The sequence below is a fragment of the Martes martes genome, assembly GCF_963455335.1.
Source record: "Martes martes genome assembly, chromosome: 5".
NCBI lineage: Eukaryota > Metazoa > Chordata > Mammalia > Carnivora > Mustelidae > Martes > Martes martes.
Genome location: NC_137892.1, coordinates 101,674,873 through 101,696,747, shown reverse-complemented (window position 1 = coordinate 101,696,747; position 21,875 = coordinate 101,674,873). Strand labels below are relative to the sequence as shown.

The window sequence follows — 21,875 nt, the reverse complement described above, 5'->3', positions numbered from 1 at the left end:
GTCCTGCATGGCTGGGGACAGGTGGGACCTGGGCCCTGGTCCAGCGAGGGTAGTTCCCAGAGAATTCTTCAAACACAGGCCATCTGGGCAAGGCGGCAGGCAACTGCAGTGACCAGGGCTGCACCTTTGCCAGACCCATCTTCCGACTGCAGGAAGGTGACCACACAGCGAGGGGCCAGCTTCCTCACTGTGGCTGCCACCAGCCTGGAAAAGCTGTGGGGAGGGGGACTGAGGTGAGCCCAGGCCAGCCAGATCCCCCCGTGGCCATTCCTCCCTGCCCATCCCAGCACCTAGACTCACTGGGGATGCAGCTTGTAGAGGGTCCCATCCACCCCTACGGACACGGTCAGCTCTTCTAGGCCCCGGTTCTCACGGATCTTCTCCACTACAGCAGCCACGCCCGCCCCACAGAGCTGAGCGGCCCGCTGGGACACAGCCTGGCACACCTCCAGGACCATCAGGGCATCATCTGAGGTCAAGGGCAGCCCCAGATCCTCCAGGATGGCTCGGACCTGCCTTAGAGCCAGGCTGTCACTGGAGGACAGGAAGGAACAGAACACAGAGAGCCAGGGTCCTACATTAGCTTTCCCACCTCATGAGTTCTCCAGAATGGACCTCCCACTAACCAGCATTTTACCCAAAGCAGGTAGATAGATTCTCTTGGGAGGTGGAAGGAGGCAATACAGGCCTTAGGCACCTTTCAATCTCAGAGAGAAACTTGGTCTTGAAGATGTCCCTGGTCTGAAGGCGCTGGGTCTGCTGGCCCCGGAAGAGAACTCCAAGGCTGGTCAAATGCAAGAGAATGTGGCGGACGATCTCCCCCAGGTACATGCCACTGATCATCTTCTCAAAGCTGCATGAAAGCACAAAGGTCAGGAGACCCTACCTGCTTCCATAACCAGTGCCAGCCACCACCAGCTGCCCCTGCCCAGCCCCACCCATACCTCTGCTTGCCAGGGTTGATGGATGCCTGGTCCACATTTGCATCAAAGCAGGTTCTAAGCAAGTCCAGAGAGCCATCATCCCCAAAGGCACCCCACTCCATATTGATGCACATATGGCCTGAGTCCCCAGCCACAGCTGCCACATTCCGAAGCTCCTCCATGTAGCAGGCATTGGTGCCAGTTCCTGCAGAGAGGCCAGACAGGGTGGAAGTCATTTACTGACATAGAGAAGACCCCTGTGTGCCCTTCCCAAAGTGAGATGGCAAAATTTAGGCTCATTTCTGACCTCTCCATTTCCTCACACCCACAACTTGTCTTAATGTCCTGGTCTGCCTTCTTTCCTGACATTCCTTCTGCAGACCCTGGCAGCATCAACCCCTGTAGACCTCCTCTGCTTTCCCTACCAGCATCACAATCAGTGTATCTTCTGTGCTATGCCAGAGCACCCCTGGGAGATGTGTGAGAGCTCCGCCACTATCGGCAATTGAGAGGCCCAAGCTCCCTGGACTAGCTTTCCAGATCTTTAGTCAAACTAGCAGGTTCTGGGGACATAGACAGGGATCAGATATAAGGAGCCCCATGGTGGCCAGGGCATGGGCAATAAGCAGCTAACATGATATTGCCTGTATGTACCCAAATAGAAGTGCAAAGAAGAGCATGATGGGAGCCTTGAGCATAGCTGAGTCTTCCCGCCTAGAGGGTCAGAGAAAGCTACAGAGAGGAAATGATGTTTGGATTTGACTTTGAAGCCAGGAACACAGAAAGGAAAGGAATTCTAGGTAGAAGGCACATTCTGGGTTAAGATATACCCTTTCTCTCCCCGACACAAGGCACATTCTGGGTTAAGATATACCCTTTCTCTCCCCGACACATAGTCCCCTCTAGGCAAGTAGTCTCCTTATCAGCCCCACCTGGATTTCCTCTGAATAGTTTATTCATAAAGCAATCTAGGCATACCTCTCCTGAGCGCCTCCCCACTCTGGGCTCTGTGTTCAAGAAGCTCCCAGTTTCAAAAGGAGGCTGCCGTATACTTCCTGACCTAGGATTCTGATGCCTAAAGAGCTATGAGAGCCGCCCTCCCCCACCTAGACACTCTTTGCAAGTCCCACTCATGTTAGGACCACTTCCTTTCTGATCTTAACCTTGTCATCCCGTTGTGCAGAGTCAGATTCAGCTCTGACTGCCACATGCTGTCCTGGGCTTGATCTCCACTATATGGTGGGTTTTGAAAAGATAGGTATTACCCCCATCTTTATGTATAGTCTTCCTGTCCCTTCATCCAGGCTCTATCTGGCCAGAGGAGGAACGTTTAATAAAGACTTAGGATCTTGGACTACCTGAAGGACAGCCTCACAGCTCACTCTCTGTCCTCCACCCCAGCCTCTACCCAGTTCCAAGCACTGAGCGTGTACCATGGGCCAGGAACTGTGCCACAATTTGTTCCCTCTCCTCTCACTCTCATGATTCTTGAGATAGGCATTGCTATTATCTCTGTCTTAGAAGGAAATGGAGGCTTTGGTGATTTGCCCAAGGTCATACAGAAGGAAGTGGCAGAGCTAGTATTTCCACCCAAATCTGTATGACTCCAAAGCTCATATTCATTTAACAGAAGGGCAAACTGAGGCTCAGAAAGCTTAAATGACTATGAATAGTATAGCTAAGCTGAGCAAAATTCAGACACCCAGCCCATATGAGTGTTGCAGGGCCTAGCTGAGTCAGGTGGGAATCACACCACATCCCCAAGGCCAGAGGAATGTCCAACCTGAGGAATCAACAGAAGGCAATGAATTAACATCAGGCAGTAGGAGCACAAAAGAACAGGGCCCTCCTCACCAACGATGAGGCCGACCTCACAACGGGGATCCTCATAGCCACAGGACATCATGGTCCCCACCGTGTCATTGACAATGGCAACCACATTCAGCTCCACTGCCTGCACACAAAAGGATGCTGCTAGTTGCTGGGCAACGTGGTTGTCACGGCAACCAGCGCTGGACCCAGAGGTCTCTACTACAGAGAGCCACCCACTCCACCCACCCAGGTCAGGAAGCAGGAGACCCTTTGCTCCCTTCAAGTCCTGCCACAGCCCCAAAGCACCCCTGGAGGCAGACTCCTCACCTGTCTTCGCCCGATGGCTTCCCGCAGCAGACACACAACGTCTTGGCCCTCACAGTTGGATGCACTGAAACCCTTTGTCCAGTTTAGGAGGATGCCCTGGGATGGGACAAAGGTGGAGCCAGAAGGTGAAGGCCCCTTGGAATCTCACTCTCCCTCCCCAAAGCCTGTATCTCATCAGAAGCTATCCCCTCTCACCAAGCAGGATTCCATGCCCACTCTGCCACATGGCTGAGGGCCTTACCCTCTGCCCCCTCCTAACTCCCCAGGAGCCTTCCAGTGTAAAGAAACCTATTAATAACCATCCGACCTGTGTCTTCTATTATTAGTGCCAGAATGCTCAGATGGTCTGAGAGTCTGGACGTTTTAAGACGGCTGCCCAGAAGGAATGGCCCTTCATAATTGGGTTAGGAATGAACAGAGCTGATAAAATAAGTGCTATGTACGGGAAGGGGGAGGACAGAGAAGGCTCAGAGGTCCAAATGACAGAATATTCTGCTCTTTTAGAACTGGCAAGAGTCATTTGAGAGGAAGGAAACTGAGGGATTAGGGACAGAGCTGTGTCGAAAAGAAATTCACTTGTGTATTCCAGATATGAGTGAAGGATAAAAGGAAAAGCCAGAACCCAGAACACCTAGGTAGGATGGGAGGAGAGAAGACAGATAAGCCTTTATTATGAGAAACTTGCCTTAAATTATGAACTTATTGATGGGCTTGACAATCTAGGACTATCCTTTTCTAAGTGAGCTTCCTCTGAGAGAGCAGGTAGGGGGAATTATTCTCCTGCTGTTAGAAAATAACAGCTCTGCCCAAAGTAAGAGCATGCAAAGCAGATATGCAAATCTTTGGGGGGCACCTTGATGGCTCAGTGAGTCGAGTGTCCAACTCTTGATTTTGGCTCAGGTCATGATCTCGGGGTCCTGGGATAGAGCCTAGCATCTGGGCTCCATGCTCAGCACACAGTCTGCTTGAGATTCTTTCTCTCCCTGTCCCTCTGGCCCTCTTCCCTGCACTCTCTCTAAAATAAATCTTAAAAAAAAAAAAAAAAGGAAAATCTTTGGGGCAGAAAATTTTAGAGATACGAACCGACTCTTCCTCTAACAACATTTCCTTTTATCCCCTGCCCTATGTAACCACAGCCAGAGTGCTGAATGCTCGTGTGAAACACAGAAACTAGAAGCCAGAGAGTGAGAGAGCAATTAAAAAGGAGGGCTACTGTGGGGGAACCCAGATTGTAAGTAGCAGCAATAATTCCCTGCTCTCAGATGAAAGACCCCGGTCTGGGGAAGGGGAGCTGGGGTGACCTCAGAGCCAGGTTTTGGAGTTTCCTGAGACAGGCATTCTATACCTCTACCTGGGCCATACCCCTATGGGTAGGAAGGAGACAGAAGAGATCTGAGTGATCTGACAGCAGAGGAGGTCTCTGTCCTCCTTCCCCATGGAGGGGAAGGTGAGTTGTCAAGGGAGGTGTTAAGAATCAAGAGAGGAAGTGTCAGAGTCCTCACAGCTGGGGCCTAGGCATTTCCCGACTTCCCTGAGTGTCTGCACATACACAGCAAAGGGTACTGTGCAGCTGAAAGGGGCCCCTACCTTGGGAAAGAGGTCCCCAGGTTGATTATCATTAAGCCATCCCCCCAAAAGAATGTGGGGTCAACACAGAAATTAAGTTCCGTTCTAGATAACGAATAGGACCCTGTTTTCTTCTTGTGCACATGATTTTGCATACTGAGTCCCACCTGCTTCTCACATCTTACAAGGAATAATCAAATGGTGCCAGCATGCTTAGTCTAGAGTGGGGCAGACCAGCAGAGAGACACTGCTGAATGCTTGATTCCAAAGGGCCACTGTGTAAAAGCCAAGTGCAGAAGCAGTGTCTGAGAGAGGTCAGACCTGGAACAGAGCCGAAAACTGCATAAAGGCTGGGTGGAGTAAAGAAGGCAGAGCTTTTCAGGAAGAACATAGTGGATGATTTTAGGGGCAGCAAGCTCCTCCTCGCTGAAGGCAGCTTTTTGGCAGAAGTTAGGGGTGTTGAGGAGGAGACTCTTGGGAGCTTGGACCAGAGTACGGGAGGAGCTGTCTCCATGACAGCCCTCTGGTATGTGCACTGAGAAGTCCAGCATTCTTCTTGAAGGACATGTAGAGGTGTATGCTCAGTTGGTGCTGTGTCTAGATCTGTGTGTGCTGCTCTACCATTCCAGTCAGGCACCCAACACCAAGCCAGGCATGAGAGGGACACAGTAAGTTCAGGAAGGGGAGATAGGGCAAAGAAACCAGGCAACTGTAAGCCCTTTCACGAAACAGGAACTAATGCTGTTTCCTGCACGTCTCCTAGATTAGTACACCAGGCCTGTGGAGTAGGCAGTCAATGTGTTCCTTCATCAGCCCTGATCTGGGCCTACACTGCTCCCAAGTGCCCAGACATAACCTGGCTCCATTTTCCTGCCCACTGGCAGCCCCCAGGGGTATCCATAATCTTTTCTATCCCGGGCCTCTTTACAGTCCTGGATTCCAGGTGACTTTACCACACCCCTTCACCTGCACACACCATGTCCAGTGAAACCAAGGCTAGGTGCTGGCTCAGCCCAGCAGTGCTTCTGCCCACCCCCACCCCCAGATACTTGAAGCCCTCTGCCCAGCCTCCTGCCCATTCCATGAAGGGTATGAGTGTATAAAGCCCTTGGGGATAGTTTCTCCTGGCCCTCCCTCCCTCACCTGGTCGAGGCCAAGCTGCCTGCATGGGAAGGAGAAGGTGAAACCCAGTGGGAGGCTCTGCCCACTCAGGCCCTGCTTCTGCTGGAAGTCCACAATGCAGTCCACGATGTGGTCAAAGAGCTGAGGTGCAAGGCAAGTCAGGGGGTGGCCCAGCCGGGTCCTTCCCCACCCCTGACATTAGGTCCAAGCTCTGGGTACCTGCTGTCCAGAGCCCTGGGCCACATACTCCGGGATGGAGTAAACCTGGCTGGTGATCTTCACACCTCCTGCTGTCACACGCACCAAGAGGACCCGAAAGTTGGTGCCCCCCAGGTCCAGGGCCAGGAAGTCCCCACGTTCTATGGAACAGAGATCCCCAGTGTCAGGACAAAGCACATTCTGTGACCTCCATGAACCCATATCCCAGCCCCACACTCAGGCCAGATCCTCACCAGTGCCATCAGGTGTGGCCCGAACATAAGTGGGCAGCATGCGGAGGGATGAGGCCTCCCCTCGGAGCCCCTTGACCATGGCCTCCCGCATCTGTGCCTGTACCACTGCCAGCTGCTCATGGTTCAACCGGAAAGGTGCCAGGGTCTCTTCCAGCAGGCGCCGGTGAGCAGCCAGGCGGGCAGCCACAGCAGTCACCATTGCCACACCCCGGCCACCCCCATCCACAGAGGGAATGAAGGAGACATCACATTCCGGGGCTAGGAGCATCACGGTCTCCTGCAGGATGCTGCGGAAACTACACAGACACAAAGCAGGCATACCTGGCTTGACACCTGACCCTGAACTCCAGGGCTTGCTGAAGCCCTGGGCCCCATCACTTCAAATCCCTTCAGTTCTAAGTCCAACTATACACCAACCTTGTGCCCAGTATCTCCAGTGCTCCCAGTGCCCTCAGAGTCCCCCTCCCTTGCATACCCAAAGAGAAGCATCTTTCCTCTCTTCTGACTTCTGGAGTCCCTTAGTCCCCATCTGACCCTACCCTGCTTGGGTGCCACTCATACCCACTGCCTTGCACACATGGAACTAGAGTGCCCTCTGGGTCTTTATGGAAAACACGTTCTTGCTACCTGCTCACACAGGAAGTACTTATTTCCAGTACCTGGGGTGTCGCTCAAACACTCGGCCTCCGGTAGCCACAGCAATCTGAAGCATCTGCAGCTCCCGGCTGTGACGGAGGCGGGAGAGAACAGCAGCCAGGGCAGCGGCACAGAGCCGGGCAGCCCGAGTCAACACGGCTGCACACACGTACTGCACGAGTTCAGTGTCCGAGGCCCGCACACTCAGGCCCAAGTCCTGCAGGATGGCATGCACACGGGCTGCCCCAGCCAAGGGGCTGGAGGGACACAGGGTACTGCTTTGGGACTCAAGTAGCCCCAAAGCTCCCTGCCCTCCCTCAGCCCCATGGCTACCTGGGGAACAGAGCATCCTCCCCTCTCCCAAGCCAAGAAGCCCCTTGACTAAGCCCACTGGCTTTCCTTACTTACTCCTCCATCTCAGCCACATGCTCCAGGAGGATGCTGCCTTGGGTCAGCAGGGCAGAGGAGGTGCAGCCATCAAAGAGGACCCCTTGCTGGGCCAGGTGAGCCAATACAAGCCTCACCAGCTCGCCCAGGTATAAGCCCCCAATCATCTTCTCAAACCTACAGGTAGGAAGGGTGGCTGGACAGAGCTTTCCTTAAGCCCTTAGCCCACTTGGTCCCACCTCCAAAGGTCCCAAAAGAAGGATCATTTTCTTTGGGGTCCCCCAGACTGGAGGTTCCAGAAGCAATGGTTTCCTAGGAGATAGGTGGGTGTTTATCCAGACCCCGCTGCCCCCTCAGGCTTAGATTAGGTTCAGAGGGGCTTCTGGAGGACAGGGAACACTTTGCTACCCCCATCTCCAACACTGGTCAGGAATAAGGGAGGGCTATGGGTTGAAAATTCTGGGTTCTAGAATCTTGAGCCCTTCCTTCTTTGAGCATAGCCAGGGCCCCCTAAGGTGCAACCTGGAAACCCTATGAGCAAGCAATAGGGAGGGGCCCAAGGGCCTGAGTTCAGGGACAGCAGCAAAGAAGGGAGCAGAAGAGTGATAGGCCCTAGAGCAGAAGGTCAGGCCACCTCTGGGCACCAGGATTCAGGGACTCTTGGTCCAAGGCATGGTCAAAGGTGGTCAGCACTGGTCCCAGGACCCCATCATCACTGAAGGAGCCCCACTCAACGCTGATGCAGACGCGGCCCCGGTCCTCATCCAGCACTGCCACATGCCTTGCCTCCTCCATGTAACATGCATTGGTGCCAGTGTCTGGCAGGGATGAATCCATCAGGACCTGCCCATCAGGTAGCTGTACCCCCACACCCATCATCACAAATGGCCCATGGCTCACCTACAACAAGCCCGACCTCACAGGGCCCAAACCCTGGCTCGCAGCCCATCATGGTGCCCACTGTATCATTCACCACGGCAACCACATCGATGCTGTAGGCCTGGACAATGGAGAGGGCAGAGGTCATGGCTGACTTAAGTGGATAATGCAGGGAACCTGGGGGATGGGCAAGGCTAGGGCCTTGGCTTTGATGGAGGGGCCCTGGCCTTGATGGAGGTGCTCGGAGTCCATGAAGCTCAATGTGTGTTCATGCCCACACATATATTCTAGGTCCTCCCACCCTACAGAGAATTTTCCTCCCATCCCACACTCCCCCTTGTCTCTTCCACCCTCTACTCAGGCCCTGGGGCTCTCAAAGGCTCCCGACCTCAGTCATCATCTCCAGAACACCAGTGCTCCCCACAGGACCAAGATGATTGTGAGCAAGCACGGCACCTTGAAGACTGCACTGTAGGTACCTGACTCTCTAAGTCAGCCCCTCCTAGCCCTGAATTCCATCCACTAGCATCACAGTTAGTCCAGATGGATCCAGATCCACCTTTCTTTGGTATCCAAATGTTTGCACATACCTTTCTCTGAAAAACAAACCTTCCACCTCAACCCCAGCTTATGCATCTGGCAAACTCCTTAAAGCCCCTGCCCGAGTCCTGGTGTGCCCTTCCCATGCTACCAGAGTCACTGAACTACCTCCTTGACAAGGACAATCCTTTGTTGGAATGCTTTCCCTCTAGACTATGAGGTCCTTGAATACAGGATCAAGTCATTTCATCTTTGTTTTGCCCTTTGGTCCTGAAAATGTATTTGTCCTTTCTTAGCCTTTAGTCTCTTTACGTATGAAGTGGGAATGGTAGCAACAATTACCCCAGGGTTAAACTGGATAAAGGATATAAATAGAAAAGAAAAGCAGGCCCTCCCAGAAGCACAGGCACAGTCTATATGTGCTGGGCACACAGGCAGCCTTCCCATTGCCCCTCCCTCCACTCACCCCCTGCCTCTTGATGGCATCTCGCAGCAACTGGACCACATCATGGCCTTCCACACCGCTGCACCTAAAACCTTTGGTCCAGGAAATAAGGGTGCTCTGGGGGCAGAAAACCTGGATCACTCCTCCAATAGCCTTCATGGGGCTACAAACCCTCCACCCACTGTCCCCATGCCCACTCTGCCTCACCCTGTCCAGGCCAGTCTGGTGACAAGGGAAGGAGAAGCTGAACCCAAGTTGCAGACCCTTCTTGTCCATGGGCATTGCATCCAGGAACTCAGACAGACAGCGGGCAGCAAAGTCAAAGAGCTATGGGACAAGTTAGGGTCTCAGCTCTGCCTACCAGAGCCCCAGCCACCCAGCCAGTTCCCAGAGCCTAGGCAGTGGACTCTTACCTGCTGACCAGGACCCAGCATCACCTCTGGAGGGATCACAAACTCCTGACTCCAGGGCTCCATCCTATGCCCCTCATTGCCCACCAGAGTCACCCACAGAACACGCAGTGAGGCCCCTGTGGCCCCCAGCTCCAGCACCACAAAATCTCCTTGCTCTGGGGCAAACAGGACACAGAAAGGCATGCAGCTGGCAAGACTAAGCCCTCTGCCTCCCAGAAACATCCCCAAGGACTGCAAAGTCTCATTAAGGGAGCTTAGAGTTGGGATTCTTAATGGGGAAAGGGATAAGGAACTCCTTCCCCCAGATCAGAATTCTCTCCCTAGGCCTGGCCACCTATTTTGGTCTATGCCACCCACCAGTGCCATGTGGGGTGGACCCCACGTATGTGGGCAGCATCCGGACAGAAGAGGCAGGGCTGGCCTGCCCCCGCAGTGCGTGCTCCATAGAGCACAGGAGGCTGGCTTGGATCTGCTGTAGCTGTGTCTCCGTCACCTTGAATTGCTGTAGACACGCCAGCACCTGGGGAGAAACAGGCTAATATCTGGTCAGGAGCCCCATTGTCTAGCCAAGTTCTCTGACTCCAACCAGGACTGCCCCGCCAAGCTTGCTCCTCCCTTTACCAGTCCAGACCAGCACCTCCCTTAGCTTTCCTAGGAGCTGACTGGAGCCCTGCCTAAGCCCTGAGTCTTGCTGGTCTCCCCAACACCTGCCCAGCCCCACTCCTCACCTCTTCATGCACCTAGGTTCTTTTGCTGCCTACACCTCATACTCAGTTCCTGCATTCTCAGAAGGCTCCTTCCTGGAGGGGAGACTCACCTACCTTTTCCTCCTGCTCCATTCTCTGGTGGTTCCTTCTCAACATAGGGATGTTCCCTACCCTTCCATTTCTAAGAATTCAGGGTTTAGTGGGGCCGCTACTGTCATACCATTAATTCACTCTGGCTCCCCAGTACCCAGAGGTAAACTGCTCAGTGAGTTGTCGTTCACCAAATGAGCAAAGAAACGAACAAATGTGGGATGAATTTCAAGTACACGTGCTTCGCTCTCCCAATCCACTTGAATCTGGAGCCTAAGTAAGCTCAGCTCTGGAGAACCTGGAGGCCACACTGTGGAGGACAGTCCTCCCATCCGTCAGCCATCCTTCCCACAGGCATTGATTGAGTACCTATTAGGGGCCCAACCCTATTCTAAGCACTACAAGTACGGTGAGTTCTGTTCTTATCAAGCTCAGATTCCAGCATAGAGGCAGAAAATAAGGAAATAAACATGAAATATGATTCTGGTAGTAAAAGTAGCTTTTTTTTTTTTTTTTTTTTTAAAGGCAGGAACAGCAGTTTGAGAGTGACCAGGGGAGGAAAAGGTGTTTTTGGATATTGGTCTGGGAAGTTCTCTCTGAGGAAGTGAACTAAATGAAGGAAGGGGACAAGCCATTTGAAGATCTGGGGAGGAGGATAAAGGGATTTTCTTCAGAGTGAGGGGATGGATTTGGGGGAAGGTTGGGCCAGGGGTGAATCAGAGCGATGGGAGGGGGTAGATAGGCAGAAAGCAGAAGATGGGATACCCAAGGTTCTTCTCCACCAGTAACCCACTGTGGGGGAGCTAAGAGGAGCCCCAGTACTCCATCTCTATATAAAAGCTCCCCTAGATGGCCTTCTGGCCTGTCCTTCAAAGAGATGCCAGCAACCTCCCTGGGTTCCCTGGAGTCCCGAACTGAAGCTCTATTTCCTGGGCTTTGTTTTTCCCAGGTCCTCATTGCCTGTCCCACAGAAATTCCATTCCTATGACTCACTGCCCCACACTGGACTTGTCTGTAAAGTAATCACACAGGCATCTGAATAAGGAGGCAGAGGAGCCAGGGAGGAGAGGCTGTTCAGTGAGGGAGATGGGGGTGACTCAGTTCCACCTCTGCTTTATAAAGAGAATGGAAAACAGATTCCTAAGGAGGCAAATGATCCTAAATGGAGTGCCAGATGTTCAGTTCGATGTTTACATTATAGGAGATGCTTCTAGCAGCCATGCACACTAGGAAGGGTTATTCCTATGTTATGTTACAAATGAGAAAACTGAGGCTTAGAGAGGAACAGTCATCTGCATAATCCAAGCAACTATTAAGGGACAGAGTGAGATTTGAACCCAGATCTGACTGAAGTGTTTCCACACAAATGTGAAGCCTTATAAAAACTAGCAATTTCAGGGATGCCTGGATGGCTCAGTCGGTTAAGCATCTGCCTTCGGCTCAGGTCTTGATCCCAGGGTCCTAGGATCAAGTCCTGTGTTGGGCCCCTTGCTCAGCAGGGAGCCTGCTTCTCCCTCTGCCTGCTGCTCCCCCTGCTTGTGCACTCGCTTTCTCTCTGACAAATAAATAAATACAATCTTTAAAAAAACAAAAAACAAAAAAACCTAGCAATTTCACCTGAAAAGAACCCAAAGCTGATGAAGGTTGCAGCGAAGAAACCCCATGGGTTGAGAAAATTACATCAGAGTCTTTGCCCTGCCACTTTCCTAGCTGTGTGGCCCTGGAATAAGGCTGAGAAAATAATAATACTCAGAAGGCCCTTGTGTTCCCAATGCCAGGGACCATGTCATTTCTCACTTCTGTGGCCCAGCCATGAGTTGAATACAAAGGAAATGTTTACAGCAGGATCTGGGGCAGAGACCGGACAAAGGTGAAGTGGGAGCATGAAATGCAGGGAGGGGTGATGCCCCCCAGTTTGGGCAATAAGCCAAGTCCAGCAGATGTCAGAACAAGCTGGAAAACTAAAGAGACTGCAGGGAACGATTCAAGAATCCTTTCATGGCTGCCTCCTCTATACAGGTCCTTTATCTCCATTAGCTCACTTAATCCTCCAGGGGGTGGAAGGATTAGACTTTATTTTCTTCCATTTTACTGATGAGGAAACAGACTAGGAGATATGAAATGACTTACACAAGTGTTTCCTGTTTGATGGTGTGACATGCAAGGGTTTCTAAATCTTGGTCAAGATGACAGAAAAGAGAAACTCAATCTGAGCTAACCCGAGGCATAGGGACTATGCTGAAGAATAACCTCCAAGTTGAGTTCAGCTCTGAAATCATCTCTGTGCGCCTGATTGCAGTGGCTATGTTGAAGGGAGGGAGATATGCAGGAGACTAGAGAAATATGGGAAGGAAATGTCTTAAGAATGTAGTCTTCTACCAGAAAACCCCAAAAGGGTCCTTTCTAGACTATGTCAACCCATTCAGGTCAGGGGCGGCATCTGTGCAACAAAGTGGCAAAAGTAATACCTTTGCAACTGAAATACCTCAGCTCAAGCTCCTGTCATGAGTTAAAACTCAAATCAGTGCACCTCTCTAAGCCCCTCTTTCTCAGCTGTAAAATGAGAAGATAATCCCCACCCTGCTGTTGTGTGAAGTCACAAAGGAGACAGTTACTAGATCAGATCTGAAAGGTTTGAGAAACTAAAAAGGGCTGCTTGGCTGTGAACTCAGGGCCCCATGGGCTGATCCTACTCTTGATAGCCTTAAATAGGCATGAATCAGAAACCCAGTGCTGAACTTACCAGCTCAGAGCTGTCTGAGGGGCAGGGCAAGCCCTGCTGGGAGCAGCCAGGAGCTCCTTCCCTTTGCCGCAACCCTATTGGCCCAATGGAGTCCATGTGGTTCCACAATGGAGGGTGGCCGCCTATAGGAGGAAAGGGACAGCCCAGGTGAACCACATAGTCTACAGGCCCTCAGAGGCTGTGGCCCTTAACTTTTGTCCTTGAGAAGAGGACCAGGAAGAAAGCTGTAGGCAGAGCTCAGAACCTCTGACCATCAATGATCCTTTAGTAATCAACCAGAAGGCCCCCATTTTCCAGAAGCACATGTATTAACAGAGCACTGGGAAGGCTGGTTCCTAATCCCAATGCCATTTATTCGCTTTGTCATTCATTTACATTTACCAGTTCCTGACGCCTACTGTCCCAGATGCTGGAATATAAAGCAGATGTAGGCTTGTCCTGAGGGATCTTACAGCCTTACCAACAATCACAGTACGCTTGACATAGGCAGTAACAGAGATGGACATGCTACCGTGCTTGGGAGTTCAGGGATGTTCTAGTGGTTTGGAACAAAGAGAGTGAGGTAACAAGGAGCCAAAGACTTGCTGGAGAAGCAGGCAGGCTGGACTATGGATGGCCTTTATGCCAAACTATGTTGTACAAATTTCATCCTGAAGGGAGAAGTGGACAGGGATGGATCTGTACTTCAGAAAGGGGTTCCACTAGTGGTATAACTTCAGGCAGGTCATTTATGACTTCTTTGAATTTTAGTTTTTTCATCTGGGAGGAAATAACTACTTTTACAAGGTTGTTATAATAATTAAATAAGACTTGAAAAATGCTTTGGGAAATTTAATGTGCAACACAAACATCAGCTCATGGGTGGGTTTTGGAAGGTACAGTGATGCAGAATGGAAAGGGCCCTATGCTCAGAGTTAAGGACCCAACTCTCCACAGAAGACCTAGCACCAAGTCTCCGAATGGGAGGCCCAATTTTCTTAATCTGCCAAATGGGGATCAACATATGTCAAAGAGCTTTGTGGGGCAAATGAAATAATGAAAGCAAAAGGACCTTGTGCAGAATGTACCTTCAGATTTATTTACTTGAATCTGAATTGAGCCTCAATTTTCTCCTCTATAAAAGAACAAAAATTCAGTTCTTGTGAGGATTAAAGGAGTTGATGGTTTGCATACTGTAAAGAACTGTAGAAATGTCTGGTATTTTGCTAATTCAAGCTAGCGGTGGTACTGCTATTCCAAGAAGTTCCCAAGGGAGCCTTCAGTGATTTAGGTGTCTTTCAGGAGTAAAGGAAAAGGGAAATGCAGTGAAGGCCCCAAGATAGGGAGAAGGGATTTGTCCACTGAATCAGTCTACCTCTCTTCCTGTAGCAACAAGACTCCAGGGAAGGATACCTTCCCATCCCTGCAACCCTTGCCCACCCTCCACTCCCAACATGCCCATGAATTTGCCCTCCTCATGGTCAAATTGAGCTGCTGATTGTCCCGTCCTAGTCTTTTCCTCAGTCCCCACCCCCTACTGTCCTCTGTCAGGTATGCAAAGCCATGAGCAATCTCTTCACTGCAAAATTCTCGTCTCTTGGCTTTCAATAACTAGTCTTTCCTGGGCCTCTTTCCTGAATCCCTCATAATCTTCATTATTTTTTCTCTCCACTCCCCCTTACCAATGCCCCACCCCATCCCTGTTTCTGGTCATAGCCCTCTTCTCCACAGCCCTTTGTATCATCTTCAGGTTTTGATTAAAACCTCTGTTTCAGGTCTCCCAAATCCCTGTCCTGAGCCAAATCCCAAATTCTGATGGTCTGTTAGACATCCCTCTCCAGATGCTGGAGAAGCTTCTCAAACTCCATAGTCAAAGACACATTCATTTTCTCCTTCACTTTTTCCCCATGATAGTCTTCCTGTCCTCCACCTTGGCTGGAGGCATCAAGGTTGCTCACTCACACAGCTATTCAGGTGCCTGTCTACATCCCTGACTCTCACCTCTCCTCTATGCAATCAGGTCTGAGGCTGAAAGAGCTAAGAACAGAAAGTGCTCTCCCACATATCCCCTCTTCCTGGTTCCCACTGCCACCACCCTAGACCTTCTTCCCATCTGATTATTCCAACAATCTCCTAACTGATACTGTCCATCTCCCTGCCCCACCAACTCCTAACACATCACCAGAATAACTGCACAAAAATAGATATTTCTATTTTTCTATTTTCCCCAGCTCTATCTCCCCTAAGATAGGAGGTAAACCTTCACATTGTGGTATTTCCCACTGCAGGGGGAAAAAAAAAAGTCTAAAACTCTTTATCATAGCTTTGCAGGCCCCAAGTTTCCTCTCTTGCTACTCTCCCTCACACTCCAGCCACACTGACTACAAGTTCGCCCTGTCTCTTGCTGTCCAGCCTTCATTCACAGTTTTCCTCGAGTCTGGAACCACTGGTCTGAGTCACCTGCATCTTCATCCCAGCAGAGGGTTTGACATAGGTATGTGCTAATACAGCTTTGAAAAATTTGGGGGTGGGGGGTGTGGGAGTGGGGTTCTTATTCAGAGAACTAAGAAATCAGTTTCCAGCAAATGTCTTCAAAATCCCATATACCTAATTTCCAAATCTGTCAAATAGGAATGTTAACTCCCCAAATGTTACAGGTTTGTTTCAAGGATAAAACAGGGTAACTGAGGCAATTATAATCTTAGGAAAGGGCTAGCCACTACACACAGAGTAAGCTTTCACTCTCCTTTTGAGGCCCAGCTCACTCAATCATTCTTTCATTCATTTACTCTTATTCATTCACTCCTCTATTGGACATTTATCTGATACTTCTACATGCCAGAGACTGTGAAGCTTCCTCCAAGAAACCTCAGTATTTACACTCCCAGTAAATGTACTCATATCTGCCTCTTCCAGCTGAGCCCAGTGGGGAGGGACATGTCTCCCACATCACTAGATTCTCAGAACTCAGCCAGGGTGTGCACGTTTGAGTAACAGTTGGCCTCTTAGCTTAACTCAGCTGAATCAGATACATGAGGTGAGTCTTCTTCTGAGAAGGATCCCAGGGACCCCTGCCAAGGATGAGAGCTATCACTGAGGACCAGCCGGCTTAGTTGTTCCAGCCTCTACTCTGCTAGCATGGGCCAAGCTGGAGAGATGGTGAGGGGATGGGCCTGAAGTAAGTAGGAATTAGAAGAGGGTCTTACCCGGGAGAAGCAGCAGTTGTTCACTTTCTTCAGGCTTGAGTTCTTCTCTCTCAATGTTAGGCATCCCACTGACCTGGTTTGCACCCAAAAATGAAACTCACGGGTCACCTGAGTTATAATGTCCCACGCTCTTTCTTGGCCACCACTATCTAGACATCAGTTAATTCAGGAAGATGCACTTCCTTCTGAGTCTGCCCTAAGAGAAGCCCAGGGCAGGCAGGGCTATGGTGCAAACTTAAGCAAGATAACTGTAGGAAGCTGGAACCCTGACCTAGGTCAAGGACCCTGGGACATCCCCTCTGTAATACTGGGAGCCCCACCCACTTTACAAACACTCAGAGTCTGAGTTTTGAGGTGGTGGCTCACCTGGAAAGATGGAGGAGGCTAGCATGAGAAATATATAGTACAATAGACAATCTTCCAAAATGTTGAAGTACTAAGGAGCAAGAGGCAATGTGGAACATAAGAGAAAGAGACTAACTCTGCCCTAGAGTGGGCAGGGCAAGTTGAGGAAGCTGAGCCGTGAAGAAAGACTAGCAGTATGCTGGCAGAGGTAATCCTTCAAAGAGAGAAGAGCCTGTGCAAAATCATGGAGTACAAGGCACCTTCATGGTATGCGGTTCAGCTCCAAAGACCTAAATAAAGATACATGTAGGTGAGGATATATGATGGGAGAGGTAGCAGCCAGACTGTGGAGTCTAGCCCTCAGATGGTAGGCCAGGGAGGGGTAGAGGGGGTGTAGGTTCATACTCTGGGTCTTCTCTACCAGAAGGGGAAGGGTAATCTCAGGCTACAGTAGTTGTTTGCCCCCACAAAGCTGATTTTTCCCCCAAACAGTCTTCTTGAATGCATAGAACCTTGGGGCATCACTGCGACCACTGCTATGGTCTGAATATTTATATCCCCCTCCCCACCACCAAAAAAAATTTTTTTGAAATCTAATGCCCAAGGTGAAGACTTTAGTAGATTGGGCCTTTGAAAAGTGATTAGATCATAAGGGCAGAGCCTTAACAAATGGGGTCAGCGTCCTCATAAAAGAGGCCCCAGAGAACATCTTTGCCCCTTCTGCAGCATGAGAGGATACAAGAAGTTGGCAGTCTGCAACCTGGAAAAGGGCCCTCACCCAACCATGCTGGCACCTGGATCTGAGTCTTCCAGCATCCAGACTGTGAGAAATTTCCGTTGTTTATAAACTATTCAATCTGTGGTATTTTGTTATAGAAGTCTGTACAGACTAAGATACCCACCATGATAGGAGATGACATACTGTATTAATTTTCATTTCTGGGAAATTGGTGAGCAGGTATTTTAAAATTTGGGCTACCTCATTAGCAGTTAACCCTACCATTGTCTACAGACAGAACATGGCCTCCATATGACACCAGGATGGAGACCAGGGACAGTGGCTCTTGTATTAGTTTTGGCATGACTGGCCTAGAAACATGCCAGATTATCAAACCTGTTGCACATTTCACTGGGTACCAATCAGACATATAGGCTCTGAAAGACAGGGAAATTGGTGGTGAGTGTAGGGAGGACACCCATAACATCCTGCCTCGCCTGGGGCTCTAGTCTCTCTCAGCTCTGTCTAGTTGGGAAAGAATATGGAACTGAATGTGATTCATGCTGACAGTGAGAGTCCACAGTCTTTTGGGCCAGAGTAAGGATATGTTCCTGACAAGTAATGCCAGGGTTTTTTAAACCATGTTTCTGGAAGTCCTGTATCTATTTCCCCAGGAGAGGGGTCCCTAGGTAGAGTGTCAGGGAAGGTCTGTGTCAGCGCCTATGGAGGGTGGAAGTGCCTTGGGCTTAAATTCTGTGAGCAGCTGTGACAACCCTGGCTGTAGCAGAGGTGTAGTAGTGGTCAACAGTTCACTTCAGACGCCAGATGGCACTGACCAACAAGGAGAAGGACAAACCCTGACAAGCCTCCTTCATAGCCCCTTAGTACCAATCTCCAGCTGTCCAGAAGGAACTAAGGAATGGGAACTGGTGGTCAGGGAAAGGTGGGTTGCAGCCAGGGTTGGGCTAGGAGCCAGGCTCTCCCTCCTCTGTGCTATTCACAGGCTTGATTCTCACAACTGACACAAGCCCTCAATAAGTTCCCCACCATTCCTTGTACACCCTTTTACCCCAGGTATGCCTTGCAGATCTTCTACACCCGTCAAGCTGCTTACTGTAAGTCTCTGTTCATGCTTATTTATCTGGAATAGCCACCCCCCTCTTTGTCCTCTCCAGCCTTTTCACCTAGTTTTTCCTTACCCTTTAAAGTAGACTTCAATCACTGCCAATGCTGTGGAGCCTTCCCTGATGAGTTCCTCTTGGCCCTGACCCTGGCTGAGTGTGGTCTATTGATCCCAGCGTCTTGGATTAGCTTACATCATTGCATTGACAACAGTCTATTAAAATTATCTGTTTAGGGGCACCTGGGTGGCTCAGTTGAGCATCTGACTCTTGATCTCAGTTCAGGTCTTATCTCAGGGTCCTGAGTTCAAGCCTTGCATTGGGCTCTGTGCTGGGTGTAATTAGAAAAACAAACAAACAAACATCTGTTTATGTGTTTGTCTTCCCCCATTATACCGTGGGCTCCCAGAGAATGTTTCTTGTTCATCTTTGGAGCTCCAGGGCCCACGATCCAGACCTGACACGTAACAGGTATCAGTTTAATTTTTGTTAAAATGAAGAACCACAAATTCAATAATAGTCCAAGGCTTTTGTAACTGAGAAGAAATACGTAAACTCTTTCTGCCTTCCTGGTGCATATGGCTTCAGCAACCTTCCCACTCTGGGTTTGTACATTCTTCTATCTTCCCACTGGTACTACCATCCACCTACTACCTGCCTTCCCTTCAGCCCAATTTCTATCTATTAAATCAACTTAGGGTCAAAGCTGCTGTGCTTTGAGCAGAGAGAATGAGCCCATCCAAACTTACAGTTTCCACTGAGTTTTGGGACTCAAGTGGGAGGTAAGAGGTAGTGAGTAGTGAGGTACACAGAGCATCAGCTCTAGTATCAAGCACACCTAGGTTCAAATCCCATCCCATTTACCAGCTGTATGACTTTAGGCAAATCTATTCACGTCTCGGGGTCTCAAGAGTTTTCCAAGCATAAAACATAGAGACTAATTTCTCCATAGGATTTGTCTTAGTTTGGGTTTCCCTGGAGGCAGACCTAATTTGCATGCAAATACCTTAACCGGGAAGCAATCGGCCAGGGCTAGGATTAGGGTGATGCATGTGAAGTGCCTAGCTATAAAATATAAAGAGGCCTTCTTACCTTCACGTTAAGTACCCACTCTGCCCTTAAGTACCCTAGACTGAAGGCCCCTCACCCTAGTCCCAACCTGCATTTAGAAAGTACTGACAGGGGACCTGGAAGTGAGGTAGGAAGGAAAAAAAACAATAGTGCATATTAATTAAGTTGCTGCTGGGAGCTACTGAGGTTCAATCCCACAGAGGAACTCTCAGAATTCTGGTGGAGAATGCACCCACCTAAGAGGTAAGGAGGCTCAAATATTTACACCCCAACTTCCATTTTTCACTGGCTGAGGACTACCTCAGGGGCCTCAGTCCTGGCACTCCCTGCCTGCACGACACACAAGTCTAGAGATGTGCTAAGGCAGAGAGCTGCAAGTTCTTGCAATAGGACATTGTGGGTATGTAATAGAATGGTGAGTACCCAGGGGAAATGCGCAAGCCACAGCCTCTGCTGGAAAGCTGTTGTAAGGATGAAAGGAAATTACACAACCACGATGCCTAACACAGAGAACTCTTCTCTTTCCCAATTTATGGTAATAGCTTGTGAAGTTCATGGAGATTTCCAGCTCTTCAAGAGTTGGCAACACCAGCAGAACTGCTTCCCATCTTTCAGAAGAAGCAAAAACAAAACACAACAAAACAACCCCAAATCTAAGGGTCCTAGGTGAGCTCTAAATGCCCAGGGACCCAAACTTGTTGTGGAAGGCTGGTAGTCGATGAAGCTAATGCAGTCAAAGGCTCACTCCTCTAAGAACGGTCTCCTCTTGCATCTGCTCCCCATCTCTTTCTGGCTTTTTTATCCCTCACCCAAACACTACTTATGAATACAAAACTAGCATCAAATTCGTAACTGCTGCCACTTACTCATCATCTTCTTCATGTGACAGATACTGTGCCTTTATACCCATTAGCTTACTCCTTAGAACCCTGTAAGTATGATTTCCCCATTTTACGGACAAGGAAACTAAGTCTCGGAGGGATTAACCCATGTCAGAAGCAGGATTTCAGTCTCAGGCTGACATGATACTCTTTCCGCTGACTTTTTGTCTCTTCATTGTCTCACTATTGCCCCTCCCACAGGACCACAGGCACACGGAGAACAAAACAAACAGCCTTTATCAAAGCCATGTTCTAGAGAGACTGCCCAATTATAAGCTAAAAAATGCACTTTCTAGAATCAGCCTTTTCCTTCTCTTCTCTTCTCTTCAGGCAAAGAGATAAACATACTATCCCATTTATAATGTTCTACCTCCAATAAATTGCCATTTAATGAGAGAGACTAGTGAGAATTAAGTTGATGGGACAGAACTAATAAACTACTTTTTGTTAGCAGGAAATAATCAATACTAGAGCCAAAATAAAGCATTTTCTTTAGGACTGAATATGAGGGGCACTGTGATCTCATTGCCATGGGCCAAAAGTGGCTTTATTTATTCCCCTGAGCCTTTGTTTCCTCACCTGAAAATTAGGATACTACCTACCTCACAGGGTTGCTGTGAGGATTAAATATAAGTACATACATTACCCAAACCATTTTTCCTCAAAAAAAAAAAAAACAAAAAAAAAAAAACAAAAAAAACCACCTGTTCTTTATGTGATGCTGGCCACAATGTCAGTGTCATCCAACACCGAAACATGGAAGAAATCAGGAGCCTGCCATCTTGCCTTCTTTTAACTCAAAAAGCTTGCGTGCAATGGCATAGGCAAGAAAAGTATCTTAGGGGCATCTGGGTGGCTCAGTTGGTTAAGCGTCTGCCTTCAGCTTGGGTCATGATCCTGGGGAATCGGGCTCCCTGCTCAGCAGAGAGCCTGCTTCTCCCTCCCCTCCCTGCTCATGCTCTATCTCTGTCACTCTCTCAAATAAATAAATAAAATCTTAAAAAAAAAAAGTATCTTAAAGGACCTTTTGGTGCTTTCCATCTTAGCTATCTCTCTGAAGCCCCTCCTCCAGTCTAATACCTATCTCATTTTCACCTTAAAATCAAGAAAAAGGTAACTTTTAATTTGATGAATCAGAAGTTAGTAGAGTCTGAGTGATATCCCTATTTATCCTGTCCCAGGTCCCTATCCTTATCCTTTCCTGGTCAGCAGCCACCTCCCACAGACTTTTATTACATCTTCAAATCAGCTTGGGCCAAAGCTAGCTTTCTTAACGTCCTTGTTTGGTCATTTCCCTCAGGTAGTTGCTTCTGCTGTTCGACATCCTCTCATCTTTGAAGTCTGCAAGTACACTGCAGACAGACCACATCTTGTTTTGCACTGAAAGCTCCTGGGCAATGTGGTTGCATATGTGCACTCCTCTACCAGTAACATACTGAAATAGAGATGTTATTTCCTGGTGCTGCTATGACCTTTGACTGCAAGAGAACTAATCTTGGCTTTAATAGATGA

The 21,875-nt window shown here is 49.4% G+C and overlaps 1 protein-coding gene across 3 annotated transcripts; it reads right to left on the bottom strand.

Moving 5' to 3' along the window:
* Positions 1-68: 68 nt before the first annotated feature.
* On the bottom strand, positions 69-16,291 carry HK3 (hexokinase 3; the record flags this gene model as incomplete). 3 transcript variants are annotated; one of them, XM_080804885.1, is made up of 19 exons in its annotated part: positions 69-213; positions 301-534; positions 698-853; positions 945-1,128; positions 2,778-2,877; positions 3,063-3,158; positions 5,772-5,891; positions 5,970-6,109; positions 6,203-6,498; positions 6,862-7,095; positions 7,247-7,402; positions 7,860-8,043; positions 8,126-8,225; positions 9,111-9,206; positions 9,297-9,416; positions 9,503-9,657; positions 9,860-10,037; positions 13,043-13,164; positions 16,228-16,291. In XM_080804885.1, 19 exons carry the CDS (start codon positions 16,289-16,291, stop codon positions 69-71), a joined length of 2,880 nt encoding a protein of 959 aa, XP_080661011.1. The 3 variants fall into 3 exon arrangements, with proteins under 3 accessions (XP_080661011.1, XP_080661012.1, XP_080661013.1); XM_080804886.1 differs by lacking the exon at positions 16,228-16,291 and having other exon boundaries at positions 9,860-10,022; positions 13,043-13,156; XM_080804887.1 differs by lacking the exons at positions 13,043-13,164; positions 16,228-16,291 and having other exon boundaries at positions 6,203-6,363; positions 9,860-10,007.
* Between the last annotated feature and the right edge of the window lie 5,584 nt (positions 16,292-21,875).